This window comes from Bombus terrestris, chromosome 6 (assembly GCF_910591885.1).
Source record: "Bombus terrestris chromosome 6, iyBomTerr1.2, whole genome shotgun sequence".
In the NCBI taxonomy this organism is placed as follows: Eukaryota; Metazoa; Arthropoda; class Insecta; order Hymenoptera; family Apidae; genus Bombus; species Bombus terrestris.
In genome coordinates, this window is record NC_063274.1 from 3886120 (window position 1) to 3908925 (window position 22806).

The 22806-nt window shown below is 26.7% G+C and overlaps 5 protein-coding genes across 13 annotated transcripts in view; 2 read left to right on the forward strand and 3 right to left on the reverse strand.

Moving 5' to 3' along the window:
- Window positions 1-68: 68 nt before the first annotated feature.
- On the forward strand, window positions 69-5309 carry LOC100651799. The gene is made up of 10 exons (XM_048406891.1): window positions 69-2810; window positions 2880-3109; window positions 3182-3398; window positions 3485-3637; window positions 3720-3884; window positions 3955-4140; window positions 4252-4426; window positions 4512-4855; window positions 4928-5064; window positions 5121-5309. Exons 1-10 carry the CDS (start codon window positions 69-71, stop codon window positions 5269-5271), a joined length of 4500 nt encoding a protein of 1499 aa, XP_048262848.1. The 3' UTR covers window positions 5272-5309.
- A 113-nt stretch (window positions 5310-5422) lies between these two features.
- Window positions 5423-6270, reverse strand: LOC100651521 (ATP synthase subunit g, mitochondrial). The gene is made up of 2 exons (XM_003395848.3): window positions 6110-6270; window positions 5423-5757 (listed from the first exon to the last, which is right to left on the reverse strand). Exons 1-2 carry the CDS (start codon window positions 6147-6149, stop codon window positions 5498-5500), a joined length of 300 nt encoding a protein of 99 aa, XP_003395896.1. The 5' UTR covers window positions 6150-6270; the 3' UTR covers window positions 5423-5497.
- A 588-nt stretch (window positions 6271-6858) lies between these two features.
- Window positions 6859-7887, reverse strand: LOC100651281 (tubulin-specific chaperone C). Its single transcript, XM_012309258.3, has one exon. The coding sequence runs from the start codon at window positions 7885-7887 to the stop codon at window positions 6859-6861; it is 1029 nt and encodes a 342-aa protein (XP_012164648.1).
- Window positions 7817-19231, reverse strand: LOC100651157 (WD repeat-containing protein 26). 3 transcript variants are annotated; one of them, XM_048406894.1, is made up of 14 exons: window positions 18786-19231; window positions 18158-18394; window positions 17384-17543; window positions 17133-17303; window positions 16768-16941; window positions 16340-16525; window positions 16001-16267; window positions 15771-15916; window positions 15475-15683; window positions 15157-15351; window positions 13143-15055; window positions 8877-9012; window positions 8422-8594; window positions 7817-8053 (listed from the first exon to the last, which is right to left on the reverse strand). In XM_048406894.1, exons 1-11 carry the CDS (start codon window positions 18797-18799, stop codon window positions 15000-15002), a joined length of 1815 nt encoding a protein of 604 aa, XP_048262851.1. In that variant the 5' UTR covers window positions 18800-19231; the 3' UTR covers window positions 7817-8053; window positions 8422-8594; window positions 8877-9012; window positions 13143-14999. The 3 variants fall into 3 exon arrangements, with proteins under 3 accessions (XP_048262851.1, XP_003395893.1, XP_048262852.1); XM_003395845.4 differs by having other exon boundaries at window positions 8372-8594; XM_048406895.1 differs by having other exon boundaries at window positions 8323-8594.
- Window positions 19232-19981: 750 nt separating this feature from the next.
- Window positions 19982-22806, forward strand: part of LOC100650924 (protein expanded) — a 118214-nt gene continuing 115389 nt past the window's right edge. For 4 of the 7 annotated variants that reach the window (XM_012309250.3, XM_048406861.1, XM_048406857.1 and 1 more), the window contains exon 1: window positions 19982-20448. The gene's annotated coding sequence lies outside the window, so the exon portion shown is untranslated. Of the gene's footprint in view, window positions 20449-22224; window positions 22338-22806 lie in introns of those variants that run through there. The other 3 variants (XM_048406863.1, XM_048406864.1, XM_048406859.1) reach the window with 2 other exon arrangements.

Genomic DNA, 22806 nt, shown 5'->3' on the forward strand with positions numbered 1-22806 from the left:
TATAGAGATATATATTTACGTAATATGTAAATAAGTCTAAATATATAAAAATAAAAAATTACAACAAAATGGATCTGCATGAACGCTATATGCATACTTCAACAATAGATTTTTCAATCTTGGAATTATTAGACATTGCATTCAAAGATGACCCATTTTTATTGCTACATCGTTTAAACAAATATTACAATACCGAAATACTAAAAGACAATTTATATGCAAAGCAATTACATACATTTCGAATGATATTATGTTATGAATATCAACTTATATTTGATACAAAAAAGAAACATTCTAAAGCAGTGTCAAATGATTTATGTTTTAAAATTATAGAAAATACTTTATTGGAGAAAAAAAAATTACAGAATTTTATCGAATATCCAATTTTATACGATATTATAATTTTACGATTAACGCTTCACTGTGATGTACAGTGTATTGAACAACACTTGATAAATTTTCAGAAATCGAATGCTGATACCTTGAATAGTAATGAAAGTAAAATTTTGTATATGAAAATACTAGAATGCTTTTTAGAATCGTTACAATTAAAGAAATTTCTATATAATGACTTGGAATCAAATCTACTGAAACGTTTTAATTCTTTGTACCTGAAAGATATAATATTATGGTTACAAATGAAAGAAAATAAGGAATGGCAATTATTTGCTTCAATTTTCCCAAAATTAATAAATACCTTTGATTCTGAAAGTATTTTCCCAGCTGTATGGAATTGTATCTTAAATGAATTAGATGATTTGAAAGATTTATTAAGTGCACTCAGCATTTTAATAGATATATATTTCTCATTAAATTTACAAGATAAGAGTCTTATACATCATGATCTATTTTGTACAAAACAACTATGGTTATTAATAATGAAGAGCTTAAAGTCTCCTATACAGCAGTATCGTAAACAAGCATTATTTATAATGAAACGAATAACTTGTTTTATGAGTACTATAGCTGAAAGTGATTTAAAATCGATAGAGTATACAATTACTCCTTTCTTATGCAATCAATCTATTAAAACAGAAATATCAATAAATGACATTAGACAAAATTATTTCTTGATATTAGAAGCATTGGAAGAAAAACAACATCATCTAATATTACCTGCATTAACTCATTTACCAATTTTGGTAAAAGGAAGTCAGGAGCATGCTGCATGTAATAACTGCTTTAGCAACATTTGGTTACAACTAAGTTTTGAAAGAATATTATTGCATGAAAATAATACTATAGTAAAACAGGGAATATTGTATGTTTGTAAATTACCTGCTCTTTTACATGATGATCAGTTTGTAAAATTATTTATACATGTTTTAAATAATACATTTTTATATGAATGTCAAACTTATCAACAAGAACCAGAAATATTAAACGATATTGTAACATTATTTATACATGTAAAAAAGGAACAAGTTGAATTTTTAAATAAAGTTCTTCAAATAATGAATGAAGAAACATGGGCTCCTATACCAATATTTTATATGATGAAAGTTTTAAGGACAGTTTCAAGTCAAGTATTAAATTATTGGGAAGATGATCAATTAAATATAATTAAATCTTTAATTCAGAAAAACCAAATGCATTCTCATATATTAAAAATTGCATTTCAAATTGAACTTCTAAAAACAATTCCTCTCTCTATAAAAAAAATTAATGATTTGAAAATTATAATGGATATGTTGTTAGAATTTCCTTTAGAAAAAATTTTCATAAGAAATTCATTTTTATGGAATATTATAATAGCATGGTTGAAAGAAGTATTAGTAAAAGTAGATGCAATAAATTTTATTAAATTTATTTGTAAGGAACATCCATGTCAAAATTTGCATGTAAAATTCAATCCTGCAAAATTTGCTCTTATTGTTACAATGTTTCATGATGCAGGTCTAATATTACAACAGAAATCATGTCCTGTAGAAGAAGTACTCAATAATTGGCTATCATCACTGAAAGGGATAGCTACAAGACCTTATGCAGATACTGCACATATTTTTTATATGATAGAATTTATGTCATATTTACTTAATTTAAGTAACATAGACACACAGAAGAGCATTATACAACTGTTCTCTTCATATATTAATGATGCATTAAAATTTTTACTTAAAAGCAGCAAAAGCATACCATACAAGTTTAATTATGAAGAATTAAACAGATATCTCACTGCAATTACTTCAACTCTTAACAATGGAAACTTGCTTTTAACAAAACAGGAAATTTTACATTATGTTGAGAAGTTCAAAAATGATAGTATAACTATTATTCAAAATATAAAACAATATACGAACATGCATTACATATATGCTTTACATATCTTACATTATACTCAAAATATTTTATGTACAAACCACACTTCATTTTATTTACAACCATTATTAAATATCCATGATATTCACATACCTAGTAATGATGAATCTGAAATAGAACTGAAAGGGAAGATAGCATCAGATTGTTATGTATTACTTGCTAGACTTGTAAATCAATTTTTAATGAAAGTAGAAATAAAATTATGGCCTCAAAACATTGACTGGATTAAAAGTATTTCCTATTTATATGAAATGGGAGGAAATGAAATTATTCCAGAAGTAGCACTGATATTAAAAACAATGGTTAATAAGGGAGCAATAGGAGATCTAGAAAATAAATTAAACTTGATATCTATTTTCACTACATGTTGGAAAACCACTTTGTTGAGTACAAAGAACAAGATTTATTTTCTAGCAATAAAAAATCTTATAGGAGTTGTTATAAACAATAATTTTTTGGTATTACCCAATATTAATGATTTTGTAGACAATGTAAGATAATAATATATTTTTCAGGAAATGAATTTCTTCTTGTATATTAAAATTGTCTTTAATTTTTAGTTTCTTAATCAACTGCTGGAAGAAAGTAATAATGTGCCAAAACTGAAAAAATTTTTATTAGATGAAATGAAATTTTTAAACACGTGCTGTTTAAAAAATCTACAAGATGCACTATTAACATGTCTCCTTCATGGACATGTACTTCGTAAAGATAAACAAATAGAAAATCAAGTCTATTTATATATTACAAAAAATTATCATAGCTGTTACCCACAACATATACAAATAATGTAGGTACTTTTATAATCTTTAACATTATTTTATATATTCATTTTTTATTAATATTTTAACTTCATTAATAGAGATCATAATAATGATGCTAATATTAGAGCAGCTTCTGTCATTTTACTACATCAGATAATTAATGAAGATAGAGAATTTGGATCAACATTTCTCCCAAGTATTTTACAAAAATTGGAAAAATACAAAAATAAACGATATTTCAATCATTCTTACATACATAAAATAAAGCATCGAATTATGCAAACTTTATTAATAATACAGCCAATTTTAACTAAGGTAATAAAATATTATATGTAAATTACATATCATTTTATTTTAAACTATAATAAATATAGTAGGAAAAACATTTAATTCATCTACAGGATAATACTGTAATACTGCAAGAATTTCTTTGTAATTTAATACTTCTGGAAAGTAATCAACATAGTGTTCGAATAATGCAAGAATGGATATTAATAAAAATTTTTGTGGAAAATATAGAATTTCATGACAAAATTTGGGAATTTTTTGAAAAGGTATTTAAATAAGTTTTGTGTTTCTCTTATAAAATTGTATTTTATTAATATAAAAAGTCTCTAACTAATATAATATGTGTAGGGTATTAAAACACGTCCAGGATGTGTTAGTTCCATAATGTGTATCATTTATCATGTTTCTAAACTTCTACCCAAAGATTCCCAGAGCAATTTTATTTTAATGGCACTAAATTATATTACTCGTTGCTGTTTAGGACAACAATATAGTATGCGTCTTTACGCTCAGGTAAATTATATTATGTTAAGTTATAAACTAATAATAAATTACAATCATATTAATATTTTGTTCATAATAGATTATCTTTGTAAAATTATACAAAATGTTGGAAGAAATGAATTTTGATCATGCAACATTACAATATAGAGCATTATATAATGCCGCAATTGCTACTTTAAAAGATGGATTAGCAAGAAATTCAAACAAAATTCAGGATGATTTTTATCTTTCTATTTTTCATCCTATACTGAACTACACCTTACAAGTAATATTAAAATTACTATTTAAAATTATTAAATAAATAAATAAAAATAAAAATATGCAATACTTATAATGTTTTCTAATATAACTAATAATGTTTTCTTTCTATTTATAGACAATTTATTATGAATTACCTCGATTGACTGATATGGATGCAAGTGAATGGATAAATCCACACTTGTTCAAAAATTTGAATTTTGAAGAACTTAATGGTCATTCTCTTCAGCTATATAACATAAATACATCATTATCAGATACTAAAACATCATCATTTTTAATAAAATCTTCAGGTATTTTCTAAACTATTATGATTATACTAATTCCTAATAATATGCTTCATACATGTAATGAATACTAAATTCCTAAAATTTAAAGAAAAAACAGGTGGTATAGAATCTTTTGGAAAAAACGGTAATATGGAATTTGAAGAATTGAATGATATCCAAAAAAAAATTAATCCTTTGATGTCTACCAATTTGTCACATAGTGATATTTTTCCAACAATCAGAGAATCCATTTCTCGTAAGAGAATATCAGATGAAGATGGTCTTATAGTTGTAGCATGTCTTGTTAGTCGTACTCCAAATTTAGGGGGACTTGCTCGTACTTGTGAAATTTTTAATGTAAAAGAATTAGTTATTGCTAATATGAATCAAATTAAAGATAAGGAATTTCAGAATCTTAGTGTATCAGCTGAATATTGGATAACTATTACAGAGGTATATTTTATATGTACAATATTTTAATACGTACAAAAGAGGTTTATTGTAACCAATTCATGACCATTGTAGGCAAAACCATATGAACTATGCAAATACTTACTGAATAAAAAAGATATGGGATGGTCTTTGGTAGGAGTAGAACAAACAGCTAATAGTACAAATTTGTTAAATATGAAATTTGAGAAAAAGACAATTCTTGTTTTAGGGTAAGTAATTATAAAGTAAATAAATTCATATGAATAACAATAAATGTCATTTATAGAAATGAAAAAGATGGGATTCCTGCCAATTTGATACCTTTGTTTGATACCTGCATAGAAATACCACAAGTTGGTGTAATACGATCATTAAATGTTCATGTTAGTGGAGCAATATGTATATGGCAATATGCAAAACAACATATATTAACATGATCCTATTTTTGAGTATAATAAATAATTATATAGTATAATGTTTAATATTCTTTTTTTTTTTAAATAACACATATGAAACTTAGCAATGAAATAAGAAAATATTTTAATTAAATAATATTAATGTTTATTTAAAAAATTAAAATTGAATTTATATGTGTATATATATATATTTATTTGAATAACTATTATACAGAGATTATATCCCCAAATGAATGTTAATACATTTTTATACGTTATATCCTATAAGATGTCGTTTTCCAATACATTCTCCTACGAAGAACCAACATAAAATTTCAATTCCAACTAATGTATTTAGCCAAGCTTCACGTACTGTGAGATCAAGATATCGTTTATTTTTAGCAGCACTGATTATATTGGAGATACCATTCTTTATGGCAGGAATGTCAGATATCTTTGGCGGAACTAATTCTACTTTTCCATAATATACAAGATTCCTAATAGCAGGCTTGGTTTTTGTTGCTAAAACTGCAATGAATACATGATTATAAGTAATAATTATAATACATCTTATTTATATTAATAAAAGATTATTAATGATTGACAGTAAAACCAACTGGAAATATATATATCTTACATAACCTTGAAAACATTAAGAAAAATATTTCTGACAAATTATGTGCCCATTAATGACTTATTTAAAATTATTCTGGAATTTCAATGACTGAAGTATGATCGTAATTTAAGATAATAAAACAATTGATTCTCTTTTATTTTACAACGAGAACATTTGAGTTATATAACAATCAATTTTTATCAGCAAGTTATAATTAACTTTACGAAATAAAATAATTATAATAATTAAGCATTAAATACGTACCTTTAGATATTCCTACAACCTCTCCAATAAGTTTCGACATTTTTAATCACCTTTCTTTAACCAACTTTCTTTCGAGAGGAACCACAAGACCACAACCGTCTCGCACCCTATAATTCTGTAACAACCCCTTTTGCAACTGACAATTCTGTCATCTAGCGGAAATTTTTGGAATTATAACTTAAAATTATGTACATATATAATAGCAGATAATAGATACATACACATACTAAATACTATATCATGGACTGTAGCGGAATACAATTATAAAATTACAAATAAAACAGAATTTTATCTTTATGTATCTTTTATCGTTATGCGGGTGAATAAATGATTAGAACAATGATATTGAGCAAAAACTATTATGCTAATTTTTTCCACTTTTATTAAAATATTTTTATTATTGACATAAAATTTTTTATTAATATTTTCACGTTCAAAATATTAAACGCTAACATTTAAAAGTACATTACATAGGAATGTTAGGAATCATATATAACTTATAGATCATTAGTTCATCTTTAATTTAGGATATACTAAAATTAGTTGCATGATATGTAATTCACAAACAGCAAGTTTATTAAACATTTTGTAAGTATACAAAACACTTACATACAGTATAATTTCTGTGAAAAAGCGGAGTATGCACATAAAGAATTTATATAACAAAATAAGTATCTATATATAATATTAAAAAAATGGTATTTTGAGAACTGAGTTTTAGACATTATGACTTATTTTATTTATATTTATTAATCCCAACATTTTACACGCAATTCAGGCTCTAGAATGCTCCAATTTGGTGAATGTTTTTCGTTTGATAACCAATTAAAGTCATCAACGCAATTCCAGTTATTTATTTTTGGATCAAGTCCAGCTAGATTAAAGTGATTTGCTTGATCTTCGTAAGACCAGTTATAAGGTGCTACACGTATTTTTGTACAATCTTCTATAATTGATCTACTCGTAACATGTAAATAAATAGTACAATCTGTTGAAGAATGTAATCGAAGTTGCTGACACGCAAAAGCAAATACACATTCACTACAGTCGTGTGCAAATACAGATGATGTTACTGGTCCAACTAATACAGTACACTCTTTTAAGTTTACCATGTGTAAGGTACTAGGTGTGCCATAAATTCGTACTGTACAGTGAATTAAATCGGATAGTAGAATATCATTTTTATTCACATTTTCAGCATCCAAAATTAATTGTTCATTAACTTTTCCTAACAACATTAATGCACTGTCTCCATATTTACTTGATAATTTATGATTCTGTTTTGCAGAACCATTTACAATTCCTTCTGATATTTTCAAATCCTTTAAACCATCTGTCATATCGTGTGTCTTGTCAGATGTTTTCTTTACAACTCTTCGGTTCTTAAAACCAAATTTCTTTTTAGGTAATAATGTCACTTCTAATTCAGAAGCTTCATTTTCTAGTAATTGTAAATTTTCTTGTGCTCTTCTAATATCATAAACTTTTAAAAACATCTTTGATTGCGATAAGTAATTCTTAAGTGTCTGAATTTCTTTATTTATTTTATCAAATATTCCAGGAAGAGCTGGTGTGGGAGCACTGGGTGCATCATCTAACATTTCTTTAATTTTCTTACATGATGAATAAAATGTGTCCTTAAAATAACTACTTTGTTCAGATTCAACAGCCAATGATTGCCTTTCTTCTCTCCGTCTTTCAATAATGTTTTTCCTTTCACGATCTCTTTTACTAATACGATCTGGTAAACTACCTTCTATTAGCGTAGGAGAATCCATATTGCACTTTTAACGTTATTCCTTTTTAGATTATGTCTTTATTTCTAGATTATTATATCAACTTTGTATATTATAACCTTGCTGTTTTCAATAATAAATTTGTCTTTACCAATAGTATATTTTAGTAGGGCTATGAATTTTATATTTAGAGGCTCGTAGATAAAAACTGAAAATTACAAAAAAAAATATAAGTAATTAACTTACATTAATAAAGGAGCAATTATCATATGAAGACATTTATTAAATATTAAGTTAATAAAACAAATATAGATACAAATATATAAAAATTATTTACCAAATCTTGAAAGAATATATATTAGATTAAATGATAGAATTTATCTATATAATTTTTCTCAATATATTTTATCTTTTTTAAAATAACATAAATTATATCTTTTTAAAAGTTGATAAAATAATAACCAATCATAAACAAACCTGACAAATATACTCTACATATGATGCTTATATCAGAGCATACAAATACCTTGTTTTTAGGAGTATCAATTTGTGAAGAATATCTTAAAACATCACTACCTATTAAGAATGATGGAAGTTTTACAAACTCCGTAAAATTTAACTTTCATTTTGTTGTTGTTGCCACAATGCAAGATCCGACAATTTGGTACTTGTGTTACGTACTTTGCTTTCAAGCATGTAATAACCGTCTAGCAGCACTGGACAATGCTTAAATGCAAAATGTCTGCAACCTAATATTTATAACATTCATTTCAATAATTGTTTAGATACACTTACAAAAATTTGATCAACTGTCTAATACATTGTCTTTTTTCAATAGTACGAACGGAACTTCGATAAAATGTATTAAATCCAAATTATGATTGTAATGTTTTTCTTATGTTTTTCTTATATGATTTTCTTATGTTTCTTAACATTTTGATTGTTACACGTAATTATGTTAAACTATAACTGAATGAAAATAACCTAAAATATAAAAGAATCATACAGAGTAACGTATAGTTCATATATACCTTGGAATGTACTTAAAGAATTCCACAATACTACCGCTCCAAAGAAACATAGAGTTTCAGACACAAAAAATATTTTTAATAGAGAAAAAGTCTTTCGTGGCGGCTTGTAAAGCATACTAGCTAACAATACGATTTCCTAAAATGGAAATTATCAATACGGCAAAGGACGATAGATATATTTTTCGAGATATCGAAGGATTTCGATAGGGATAGTAAGTAAAGCAATCTTATTCTTTACTCTCGTTATGCAACTCTCGAAAGAAGTTATACTGTTCGATATATTCTTTCGATATAAAGAGCGGAAAATTTAAAGTTACGTGAAACTGTTATTTTAATAATATACTAAATTATTAATAATGATGAAATAAAAAACATATTAGTAATATTATCAACGATAAAAATTACGTTATCTATAATGTGATAGGTATCAAACTATATATAAATTTTATCTAACATATTAAAGAATTTTATTATAATCAAATATACAGCAAGAGACATGTAAGATTGCAATCTAAAATATCTCCATTGTTTTTAGTGGTATGAAAAATATTTAAAGGAGGAAGTGTTTAATTTGAGGGGACAAATAATACAATAATCACTTTTCAGAATTATATGATATATAAATCCAATTATACTACCCTTGAACGGAAAATTTCTAATAAAATATATTTAGCACAGCGATTTTAAACTATACAATTGAAATTTTTATCTTATAGATACAATTTTAAGCAGTTATGTAATTTTCATAGAATAAGTAAGTAATTGTTTTAAAATATACAGATATCTCCAAAGATACAATTTTTATATTTACTTGCCCCTTCAGATCGAATATTAAATAAAATATCTTTAAGTCCTCCCTTAAAGATTTTTGTGCATTACCAAAAATAGTGTTCCTATTTTAAGTGACCCATCTTATTTATTGCATAACTAATAATAATATTATAACATTCTACTTATTTTTTTGTATCTGTTCATCTATCGGTTATGATATAAAATCGATTATAAAGCTATTAACAGAAGATGATGTATAATATAAAAGCATTTTGTCAATTCTTATATTTTGAATTAAATAATTGTAATAGGGAAATTGTGGTAGTATGTAAAATTTTGTTCTGCCTTACTTAGGCCTTCCTTAAAAAATGTTTTGTTTTGATAGATTGTTACTATATTGGATGCAGCCAAATAACACGTACAAGTGGGCATGAGGTAATTTCTTGTGAAAAATAAGTTAAAAATATAGAATACAATTTTTTCGTCCGACTCTTAGTTTTCGTGAAAACTAAGTTTGAAAATATGCCAAGTATGTATATTTGAAATATACTTAAAATAATCAACTGGAGGTAAATTTACATATCAAAGTAAGTAAAAAAGTGAAATAAAATTTTTCCGTGTAAGACTTTATTTTCAAGAAGGTAGAGATCGAACATGTTGAGAAAAGGATCGGTCTAATATCATAAATTTTCAAATTTATTTTTCTCAGAAACAAAGTCTTGTGAAAAAGTTTCATTTTACATTTTCAAATTATTTTCACGTGTATTATTCTTTTGTCGATTATTTACTCCTGTCGAATCCAAAACTAACCATGTTCAAGTATACTTGGTAAATTTCCAAACTTGTTCTTGAAAATGAAGCATCGTATGAAAAATTTTTATTCTATATTTTCTCCTTATTTTTTCATCAGACATCACCTCATGCTCGCTTATATATGTTATTCGGTCGCATCCTATATATGGTTTTAAAAATTAAATATTGCATAATACTATATACATATATATATATATATTTATATATATGTTTATATATATGTATATATAGTAGTTATATATAGTAGTATGTTTTTTCATATTTCACTATAAATATACAAATAAATTTGAAAATATTAATGCAGAATAATATATTATAATAAACTTTTTCCATAACATAACATTTCATGTATAAAATAGCGATATAATTTAATAGTATACACGTTAAGTTAGAAAGTGCAGAACATTGTACCTATGGAAACAGCCTAATATAAAGATTGTAGAAGAATATTTATTATACAGCTTTTCATACATAAGCATAGATAAAATATATATGTAAATGGGAAAGTGTAATGATTTTAAAAAATCATTTAAGAGTGCATCTGCAAGTAGTGTTTGTTATATATATAGCAATAAAAAAATAATTATTAAGATAACTTTTCTCATAATTTGTACAGGAAATGATGTATTTTCTTTTTATTTAATTCTTTCTATATATCAAGTATTTAAAGTTAAGCACAAATTCTGTATCAAAATTTTGTTTAATTTTAGTATTATTAATGCAAAATTATGATATTAACCTATTATTAAATTTATTACGATTCATTTTAACCTGTAATAATAGAGTAATATCTCACTAAAACAATTTGTTACACAATGTAGATTATATTTTAAAAGATTAAGAAGTACATATTTGTTTTTAAAAATTAGAAATGTCCATTACTCGAAAAATAGGAAATATTCGTTATTATACATACTATGCATAAACAAATTCTTATTCACACATCTATTTGACTCTTCATAGTTTATTTAAAATATTTTCGGATAAATTATAAGTAAAACAAGCAGTTAACTCACGCATTATTGGCCTCAAATCATACAATTAGTACCTAATATTACGCACTTTTAATATAACATATCTATACTAGACATTTTAAGAACAAACACACACTGCTACGATAACAAACGGCAGTTTTCCCCATAAAACCATATATTTATCATTTTATGTACATATGAGATAAGAAATTAAAATCTAAATGTTTAAGAAATATAGAGTCAATAATAATAATAATAGTAATAATAATAATAATAATAATAATAATAATAATAATAATAATAATAATAATAATAATAATAATAATAATAATAATAATAATAATAATAATAATAATAATAATAATAATAATAATAATAATAATAATAATAGTAATAGTAATAGTAATAGTAATAGTAATAGTAATAATAATAATAATAATAATAATAATAATAATAATAATAATAATAATAATAATAATAATAATAATAATAATAATAATAATAATAATAATAATAATAATAATAATAATAATAATAATAATAATAATAATAATAATAATAATAATAATAATAATAATAATAATAATAATAATAATAATAATAATAATAATAATAATAATAATAATAATAATAATAATAATAATAATAATAATAATAATAATAATAATAATAATAATAATAATAATAATAATAATAATAATAATAATAATAATAATAATAATAATAATAATAATAATAATAATAATAATAATAATAATAACAATAATAATAATAATAATAATAATAATAATAATAATAATAATAATAATAATAATAATAATAATAATAATAATAATAATAATAATAATAATAATAATAATAATAATAATAATAATAATAATAATAATAATAATAATAATAATAATAATAATAATAATAATAATAATAATAATAATAATAATAATAATAATAATAATAATAATAATAATAATAATAATAATAATAATAATAATAATAATAATAATAATAATAATAATAATAATAATAATAATAATAATGTACATAAACAAGATTCTTTAACAAGTTTTACTTCCTTGATAAGATGAATCATATTATAATTTAATTATATTAGCTTTCCTAATAAACATCTCCAATTGCACTGTGAAAACGCAAGTCGTTATGTAAGATATAATTAGTTTATGCTTAAATATGTATTATCTTTTTGTAGTTCTTTTTAATTTTGTCAAAATTTCAGTACGTATCTGGTCCAAAACTATTTAAAAATTATATATTATGATCCAACATAAAATAATACTGCTCAAAAAGTAGCTATTTACTTTATTCTTCCTATCATAAATCAAACTTCTAAGAAGGTTATTTTTTTCAACTTTCAAGATTCTATGAAAATTTGTTGCCCCTTATTTAAGTCAAATAATTTAAATAATTTAGTTTTTATGCAAATTTTTATATTTAATTTGTCAAACATGACATATTTTATATATCAAGTTGTTGTACACTAATTTTATAGAAAATAAGAATTCTAATAACTTTCCTTATTGTTTAGAATAGTAATATTGAAATATTTGTCAATAAATATAAAAATACTTAATTATATGAGACAATTATTATCACTTTATTAGTATTACAAATAACTGAAAAGATTAAAGACAAAGATATTTTTGATAGAATTATGATGAAGACGTATGTTAGATTTGAATTCATGACTTACTTTTAAGCAAAATTAATCACTTATTGTTTGTTATATTGCAAACTATACCAAATTATGAAAAAGTCCTGGAAACTTTTAATTAGATTACAAAGTGCTAAGGCACCACAGGTAAATGCAAATGATAATAGTGATTGGTATCATATTATCTCACTACAATTTCAGGGGCATAAACTACAGACATTTCCTTTGCATGTAAACTTCTCTTGTTATGTAAACGTGTTTGTAACATTATTTGTTCTGAATGTATTTGTACACACATACTCTACAACTTCTGATACTGTGAAACCTCCAGTTTGGTTTTCATTGTTTGATAACAAAACCAACAGAGGAAAAGTAAGTGTTTGAATATTCTTATATTTTTATTTGTGATTATATTTTATAGTATATTATTTAATGTTACCATATTAGAAAAAAAGAAAGAATTTAATTTACATTATGTATGTTTTTTTTTTTTGTTTATTAGTAAGGAAATCATTTTAAAAAGGTGGAGAATGGCAAATTGTATAGTTTGCTATGAATAAAACGAAAATTGATGTATGAAGTAAAAATGTAATAAGTATAGTGTTAGAAGATGCTGTAATGTTACATATATTCAAAATAACAATTATTCATAGCATATGTCTTTAGTTTTGATTTAAAATTTCTAGATATTATTATAGTTATAAAAGATAGTTATTGTTATTTTATAATAATAAAAGTCAAAATACTAGTAATAAATGAAATGCGACATATACAGATATTTGATTTATATCAAGGAACTAATGTTTTAAAATAAATGTTCAAAATCTATGTTATTCTACCAATGTTATATTAAAATTTTTATGAGCGTGAAAATATTAAGGCAAATATAATATTTATAAATTTTTGACATTCAGTGCGTACATTTTAATAATATAAAATCACAGTACTGAATAAAGGTACTAATATCAGGATTCATGCTCAACTTTCACATACAAATCGAGTTTGTTTCTTTTTATACTAAAATCGTTGAATTTTTTAATTTCTGACTCATTTCGCGTCAATCTGTACGTCTCATAACAGAGTTCAAACTGTTTATAAACTCCATAATTTATCTCACTTAATCATCAAATTATTTACTGAAATTAAATTTCTCTCCATATAATATTCGTATTACTTCTACATCTTTAATGATGATTTACGACATCTGTATACAATTTGAAACATACAATATCAATGTAAGATGGCAGTTACATATATAGTGAAAGATGAGAATGATATCATCCTCATCAATGATTAACAAAATTAATTAGAAATTCATTAAGCACGAAATTGTTATTTACAGCTTTTTATTTTTAGAAAGATTAAATCTGACACAGTTTTTGTCAAAACAAGGTTTCTTTTTTTGATAATAGTCTCACGAAATCATAAATTTTATATCTCGCTGCAATGTTTTTTACTTTATGCTTATTAATGCACATTAATTTTTCTCTTTACATCAATGCTACGACGGAATTTGTTGAAATTCTATTTTGTCATAACTTATATTAGCCAACATATATTATGCTGTTTTTGTTTGCAAAAGTTTACACCATTAATTCATATTGATAAATCATTTAAATTTAATTTTGACAAACAGGTAAACCATAAGATTGTATATAAAATCTGGTAATAAAGAAAAGATTGATTCTCAAATAACTCCTGATTATTAGTTATTTAATGAATTAGCATAATGCTAACACATCTCTCTTTTACTCTCAATAGTAGTCATTTACCCAGACTTACAGTAATGAGGCATAAAGAGATAGCTGCTGGGGCAGGAAAGAGTCAGTATGACAATCAATATGACAGTCTTTTGAACACCATGAGGTCATGGGAACACTGATATACTGTAGTACGCTACGATACCATTTCATGCCATCCACTACCATTTGAGGAGTTACTTTCTAATGGAACTAAAATTTAAGTACATAAATTAAAGTCAATTATTTTCATTTAAAAAGATTATTAATATTTTTATTGATAGCTTTGATAAAACAAAGTTTAATAAACTTACCAGTCTTGTCACTATCAACTTTTTCTGGAGAAGATGACCTAGGTCCCCATATTCTCACTGTGCAATCATCTGATACAGAAGCCATCATTTGATGATATACTGGATTCCATGAAACACAATTTACTGTTCTACTATGTCCTGTTAGAATTGCTATAGGTAATTCCCTTTTGATATGCCACACATAGACTTTAGTATCTATAATAGGAATAGTTATAGAATAATAAGACAAATAATAGAAATTAATATCATTATAGAAATGTTTATATAATTTTTACTTTGGAAATGATATAAATAAAATATTTTTGTTAAATAATTTACCTTCACTACCAGATGCAACAAAATCTTGATTTACACCACCAAAACAACTATGGATTGTGAAATGTCCTTGAGTAACACCTTGAAAACGTCTTACTAAACATCTATCTTGTAAATCCCAAAGATGTACACCCTGATTGGCCACATTAAGAAGCGCAAGTCGATCTGCTTTATCTACACTAAAGGACATCAAAGGATGATCTTCTTGTAATCTATAATATTAAATATTTTAGTTAATATAATACCCTTATATTATTCTCTACATTACATTATCCATAATAAAGCAACTATGATTTTACATTGTAAAGTCACATAATTCGTCAAAATTATATCCCCGAATTCTATGATGCGAATCAGCAGCAAGAACCGTTTTTCCATCATTTTTACACCACAGACATTTTACTCTAACTCCTTCCCATGATTCAGAGACATTACCTTCAATATCCTAAAATTTTGTGTTCAAATATTTAATGCATTATTTCACTAGCTTAATGAAATGTAATATATTAGAAATTAATTGATATGTTACAAATTGATAGAACTGGCCACGAAGTCCTCCAGCTACAAATTTACGTGAATCAGGATACCAAGCACAAGCTGTAAGTGAATCATCAGTACTTTGGGTTACTGTTGCACGTAGTTCATAATCAGGTGGGTCAATACTCCAAAGCCAAAGCTCTGGACAATCTTCAGGTCCACACGCAATTAGAAGACTGCTATCAGGACTCCAAGCAATTAATGCTACTCCATAAGTATGACCCTCTAATGTTTTTCTATGAGTTACTCTCAATGTTTCCTATTTTTAATATAATATTGTTACACACTCAATCAAAATTTATTATTTTGTTATATTTATTAATTTACTTACTGGATCAACATCCCAAATAATTACAGTCATATCCTTAGAACCTGTAGCTAGTTTACGACCATCAGGAGAAAATTTACAATACCACACTTCATCACAATGATTATTGAGCACCTGTAGAGTATGGCACGGGAACTGTTCTTTGCTACAGCTGTGGTCCACAAGCAGTGACACATTTTCTAAACTTGCCTAATTTACAACAGACATAAAATCATAGTTGTATTAACAGTAAAAAAGTTGAATATTATATAAATTTAAAGATGTATAGTGTTTAAAAAAATTTTGCTTCTTTTTAATTTTAAAAAACAGCAATATGTTATTTAAATATATATCCTAAACGAATAAAATGATATCCTTCATAAAACTATAAAGGAAGATTTCCTCTTTATCTCAAAAATTTTAAATATTTAAAAGGAAATAGTAAATATTACCTGAGTATGTGTTACGTGGTATGTACATTGTTGATTTTGCATTTCCACAGCTTGACACAAAAGAGAATGAAGGCGACGTGGTGGTAACATAATGGAGGGTGGCAGATATTTCTGTAGTCTATCCATTAAAGCAGCCCTCGAGACTGCACCTTTGCCATCCCAGCCTGCACGTGTCTGTTAACAAGTGTCTATTTGCTAGTGATCAAATTTTCAGTAACAGGTTAGTTTCAGAATATTTCTATATTCATACAAAATTCAATCTTTGAAAGTTCATTAGTACATAATTGATTAGCAATAAAATATTTAACACACATTTTATTATATATATTTCTGGAATAGAAGATTACTAGTAAAATGTATAATACCTGTAATTCATCACGTCCACTGCACATCATAAATGCAGATAACTGGTGTACACGACCTGTATTATGCCCTAAAGGTGTAAGTTCATTGCGTAAGACATGCAATGCTTCCAGTACTAATCCTTCTTCTAAGTATTCTAAGTATTTTTGTTCCAGTAACAAGAATTTCATCTCCTATGAATGGATAGTATTAATGAAATATTTGTATATATGTTTAATCATATTTAAAATATTCTAAATGTGAAGATATTTACTACTAGACTTTGATTTGCTCCATTTAAGAATATTTTAAGTTCACTAAGGTCGTGCTCTGCCTTTGACCAATCTCCATCCATAACATGTTGTCTAAATTTTGCAGCAGTTGGATGATCTAGACGACAACCGGACTCTTGCATGAGAAGATCTGCTGTACGACTAAAAAAAGATATTTCATATCGTCAATTTAATATAGTGAAAGATTGGCTAGTATTATTTAACTTTATAAAAAGTCTACTTTTATTTAGTTTCAAATGAGTCTTTGTTACAAACATCTATATTTTTTAAGTATATTGCTGCCATCTGAATAAAGCATAACATGGTAAAATGGTAATGATGCTACTAATACTAATAGCAATAATAATCTATTATAGACAAATACAACTTATGCATACATAATGTATATGTTTCTTTTTTAATGCCCACATTATAAAGCAAATATAACTTGCAGATACTGCTGCCTATATTTCAAGGTTCTATAATTAGCTTTCTCCCACCACAGAGTACGTAGTCCAGATAGGTTGTGATACAATACTTCTGATAAATGCATACAAAGAAAACTTAAGAAACAAAGAAAACTTTCAAGAACAGTTACAATAAAGGAACAAATTCATGAAGATTGAATTGTAACACTTCATATTTAACTAATAGCATATAAATTACATAAACAGTTTTATAAATCTTAATCATAACGTATATAAAATGACCTTTTAAAATCATTCTTTATCACTACAATTTGGGAATATACAGAAACTAAATTAAAAGTTACATACTTCAGTCCAACTGTCTTCAAATGTTGTCCAATAAGTCTGACAATATCTTGATTGGTTTTGTCCATTATTTTCGGCGGTCCCAAATTCTGATTTGTTTCTCCATTAACACCATTGATGTCATTATCCGATTCCGGTATCATGTTGCCATTTGCATGAGGTCCACCAGAGTCAGCTGTTGAACCATTCTGCTGCAGCCCGGAGGAAATGCCACCGTTTGAAGTCTGCTGTTGCATTATGCTGTCATGCACACGGAAATGTTACCCGTGATGACAATAGTAGTCCGCAATATTAACAAGCATGTGTACTAATGTTCTATCTTGACTTAAGTGTCTCTTCTTTTATTGTTTTGACTGTTTTTAAATGTTTTTTCTATCATAAGAACTTTAAAATGCTATGTGTACAAAAGTGTACATGTTTATGTACAAAAATTCTATGACTATTCGATGAAAGGATTTCAATAAATAAGAAAACCGTTTGATAGACAGCACATATGAAAGGAATCCGACGTCGATACGTCTTGAGATTCTGCAAGGAAGAAGATACACGTGAGAGCGTCATAACGAAGGGGGTAAGCCCCTTCGTGTGTTGACTACGCGCTCGCGATGATCTAGGGCCCTGTTTGCGTTACCGATAGTTTTCCATCTCAGGATCGGTGTGGTGCTCGTCCGCTGGTCGTAGAGTAGTCGGGAGAGAACTACGAGACCTTTTGCACGGTGGCGGAGCGAGTCCACCGTCGTCTGACTCGCTGCTCGAGGCCAGGCTTATGCGCGTACCGCCCCGTTTTTCACACGATTATTGTCCCTAAGATCGTTGGTGGGGCTGGGGCTGGAGCACGCACGCAGCCACGGTTGCGTTGCACGGAAAACTCGTAGCCTCCCCCCTTTTTTCTGCTTCTTTTCTTGATCAATGCGTATGCCGTTTATCCCGTCGGACCTGCTAACCGACGATCAGAAAACGAAGAAAAACAGAATTCTTGCACGCCTGCCAAAACGGATACGAACAATGACTGTTACACAGCTGATACTTGTTTAGATCGTCGTTTACGTCACACTGTGATCTTTGCAGATAGTTCCGCTGACTATGGCGCCCACTATGTCCGCTCAGAAATGTTGCTTTTCTAAGCTTATAAAATCTCTTTTGCTTATAATTTTCACAGTAAGATGGAAGCACTTATCTACTAAAATATTGTTTAGCGGGAAATTTAACGTACACTTATATGTTGGTTTAATTGTCTATTTAAATATAAATAGATAAATAAATTAGTCATGTAACATCATTTTATTAATTCTTTTATGTATTCCTATTATTATTTTCTAATACAAATAATAAATTGTTGTGCACCAAAATTAACCTTGGTTACATAACACACACACGATCTATTATTGATTATTATAAAAAAGTATATTATAATATATTATAGATATATAATCTACACAAAAAATAACGTTATAAACAAATTTCAACATTTTAAAATTTACTTCATTCTAGTAATATGCGAAATGGAAAAATATACTTTCACATATAAATATTATTAAACACAATTCTGTTAAATATTTTAATTTACTCTATAATAATAAAATACTTATTATAATTACAAAATATTATCAAAATTTGTAAAATAAATCAACGTAATTATGATTTACGTAATGAATTATATATGGAACTCCATAAAATTTTTATAAATTGAAAAGACATAGTTCATTGTGTACTATATTATCGATAAATTTTAAATAATTCATACGATTCGCGTAGAGTTTTGTGGGGTACAAGTTGATTCATCTGTGTTAGGTTAGTTTGTCGATTATGGGAAGTCGGCGTGTGCCGCTAGTCAGTCAGTCGCCGGCCGCCGGTGCAGTATGTTGCAATGGTGTTTTATAGAACTTTTTAAGTTTTGTTCTACAGAACTGTGTCCTAAATTTCTATAAGCTTGCACGTATAACAATTATCAGAAAAGTTGACAAATTTTTAGGAATAAGAATGTCGTTCGTGGTAACGTCAGAATGTTTTTTTCCGCGGTTCGATTAACGTGTGAGAGAAAAAGAGGAATTCGTTTCATCCGCGTCGAAGTTCAGTTCACGTGAGATCACTGAATCTCGTGTAAGCGGCAGCAAACGTGCGATTTGTGTTGTGCTGTGCATTTTTAATATTCTTACGGAAAAAGTGTTTATTCGTTACGTCCACCTGTTGCGCGCCCAAACCAGGCTTCTTTGTGTTACGTTGGATTAACCGGATTACATGCACTATCGGGATGTTCTTTCTGCTAATATAAATCATTAGGAACGAAAGAAGAGGTAATTTTCTCATATTTTTTAATTTTATGCTCGTGTGATCGAAATTAAACGTTTTGTGGTTTTCGATTACGGTAATCGTTTTTTTGTACGCTTGTTTTAATTGGCAACATGTTTAAATAATGGCCGCCATTTTTTTAAAGCGCGGGCGATGAAAGTGGAATGGGAAAGTCGTATTTAAAACAGAATTTACATGAGTAATATACGATGTTTCGATGCGTGTTTCTTGTCTACTCATTAATAACATATTGATCTTATGTTAACAATATTTATTATACTTTACTATGGTTTTCGTTATTAATGCGTGATGTGAAAGATTTCCATCCTGTAAAACTTCTTTCCATGTGTAGTTATGCGTAAGAGACGAATTTTCGTATGTTTTATATTTACTTGATAAAAAGTATATGATTGTGACCGTTATGTATACTTTTTCGCTAATTGATTAATTATTTTCTGTGAAATTAAGAATATCCAAGTAGCAACTTTTGCAAATACTATCTGTTGTCTTTTGTATCTATACAAATAAAATTGATTTCCCTTTTTATTATTTTTTATAATCGGTCAGAAATATTAATCTAATTTAGATAGGAAGTTAGGTTTAGGAATTTTCTGAGTTTTTATTATTTTCAAATTTATGCGACCAAGTTTGTAACAGTTGAAACAATAACTTTATGGTGACTGTTTTTTATACTAAAAGCTCACTCACGTGTGATATTTACATGTAATGAATTTTCTGTAGCGGTTATATACTTTTAAATATATACATGTAGCGAGTTCGTGTATGCACATTTCGATGACCACCGTACGACGGCACGTCGCCGAGTGGAATGAGATGACAATGCGATGAGACTGGAGAAGGGAAAGGTGCCTCGCAACTAGTGATGGCCACACAATTGTTTCCGAGGCAAACTTTCGAGTAATTAGCGATACAAAAATGTAAATCAGCTTAACAATATTATTTAAATTCAGGAATGTCAAAAACTGGAATTATATTTTGTCCTTGGAATATGCAATTTCATATATTATAAAAATTCACGATCGATTATAAAATAATAATAACAATTTTTAAGATGGTGAATTAAACTTGAAATACATACATATAATCAATATTGTCAAATTATATTTGTTATACCGTAATATACCAGATTGAATATTTTAATTTATGCAGTTACAAACAAAAGGAAAAGATAGTGAGATTACTCCTTTATTGGAAAAATGTAAGATTTGAAATATTCATCTGAAATAAATCATCTTCAAAAATTTGAGGGTTTGGAGCAATAAGGAAGAGCGTAGTAGTTTATTACTACGAATATTATTATAGGTGACTATGAATTTGTAATATGTTTAGGAAAGTGATTTGGTTTTGACTAATTTTGAGTTGATTTTCGTTGATCTTCCCAAATTATTGGAAAGTGGAGTTAGCTTCTTATTGTAATAATTCCTTCCATTTTTTATATTTATATGATGAAAAAAGGGAAATCTTAAATTGTTAATCCACATTTCTCAACTATTTTTTTTTGTACATGAGAAAGTCATTTATATATATATATATATATATATTAATTGCAACATTTATCATAAATACAATGTTTGTTAATTCTTGTGGCGAATTAAACTTGTCAAATTGTGGAGAATGTTTTATTTTGAATAATATTTGAAGCGCTTGGAAACGTGTCGAGTCCATCGCTATTCGCAGGATGGGAAGATGCCCATGGAGAGAGGGCACATTCCACTGTGGATGCGCATGCGCACATTCTGATTTGCGGCACCCGCGCATTCGACCGCGTGTAGCCAGTGTTGTTGAGGTTAACTTCTTCTGATTTATATATATCTGGAAAAAGCAATCTCAATGCGGAACGCAAACCGTATTTGTGCATACCTTCGGAAATTAGGTAAGCTGCGTACGTACTTTCCTTAATGATTTCACGAAATATGAAGATCACAATTTATGCATAGTATGCATTCATTGCAAATTAAAAATAGATCGCCTTTTTGTTACTGTATTAACGATGCACTTGCATATTCACGAATGGATATGTTTATTTCATCTCAGTATGTGCAAAGTGGTTTTTGTATTTACAAATAAAAATTCACGTTGACATTGAATATGGTTGAACTCTAATAAAAATTTATTGGTAGAATCTGTCACGGTTCTTTTATGTCTTCAGAACTATTAATCATTTTTCTTATTCTCTTCTTATTTCCTTTTAATTGACATCGCATTCGAATAGTAGCTTTCGCAACTTCGAGCTTGTATGTTTCACATATATACCGTATATACGATATATGACGAGAATGTTCATCTTCTTAATGTGTTGGATTTCTGAACTTTACCGCGCAGAACTGTAATACTAGAGAAAA

What these genes read in the sequence shown, in the direction of transcription:
- LOC100651157 (XM_048406894.1), bottom strand. An exon ending in TTGAAGACAGTTGGACTGAA is followed by an intron (nt 17,544 to 18,157) that starts GTATGTAACTTT and finishes ATCTTTTTTTAG; the next exon opens with TCGTACAGCAGATCTTCTCA. An exon ending in GAGCAAATCAAAGTCTAGTA is followed by an intron (nt 17,304 to 17,383) that starts GTAAATATCTTC and finishes ATCCATTCATAG; the next exon opens with GAGATGAAATTCTTGTTACT.
- LOC100651521 (XM_003395848.3), bottom strand. Translation starts at nt 6,149, where the DNA reads ATGTCGAAACTTATTGGAGAGGTTGTAGGAATATCTAAAG. An exon ending in GGTTGTAGGAATATCTAAAG is followed by an intron (nt 5,758 to 6,109) that starts GTACGTATTTAA and finishes TATTCATTGCAG; the next exon opens with TTTTAGCAACAAAAACCAAG.
- LOC100651281 (XM_012309258.3), bottom strand. Translation starts at nt 7,887, where the DNA reads ATGGATTCTCCTACGCTAATAGAAGGTAGTTTACCAGATCGTATTAGT.
- LOC100651799 (XM_048406891.1), top strand. Translation starts at nt 69, where the DNA reads ATGGATCTGCATGAACGCTATATGCATACTTCAACAATAGATTTTTCA. An exon ending in GTATGCGTCTTTACGCTCAG is followed by an intron (nt 3,885 to 3,954) that starts GTAAATTATATT and finishes TGTTCATAATAG; the next exon opens with ATTATCTTTGTAAAATTATA. An exon ending in ATTTTTAATAAAATCTTCAG is followed by an intron (nt 4,427 to 4,511) that starts GTATTTTCTAAA and finishes TAAAATTTAAAG; the next exon opens with AAAAAACAGGTGGTATAGAA.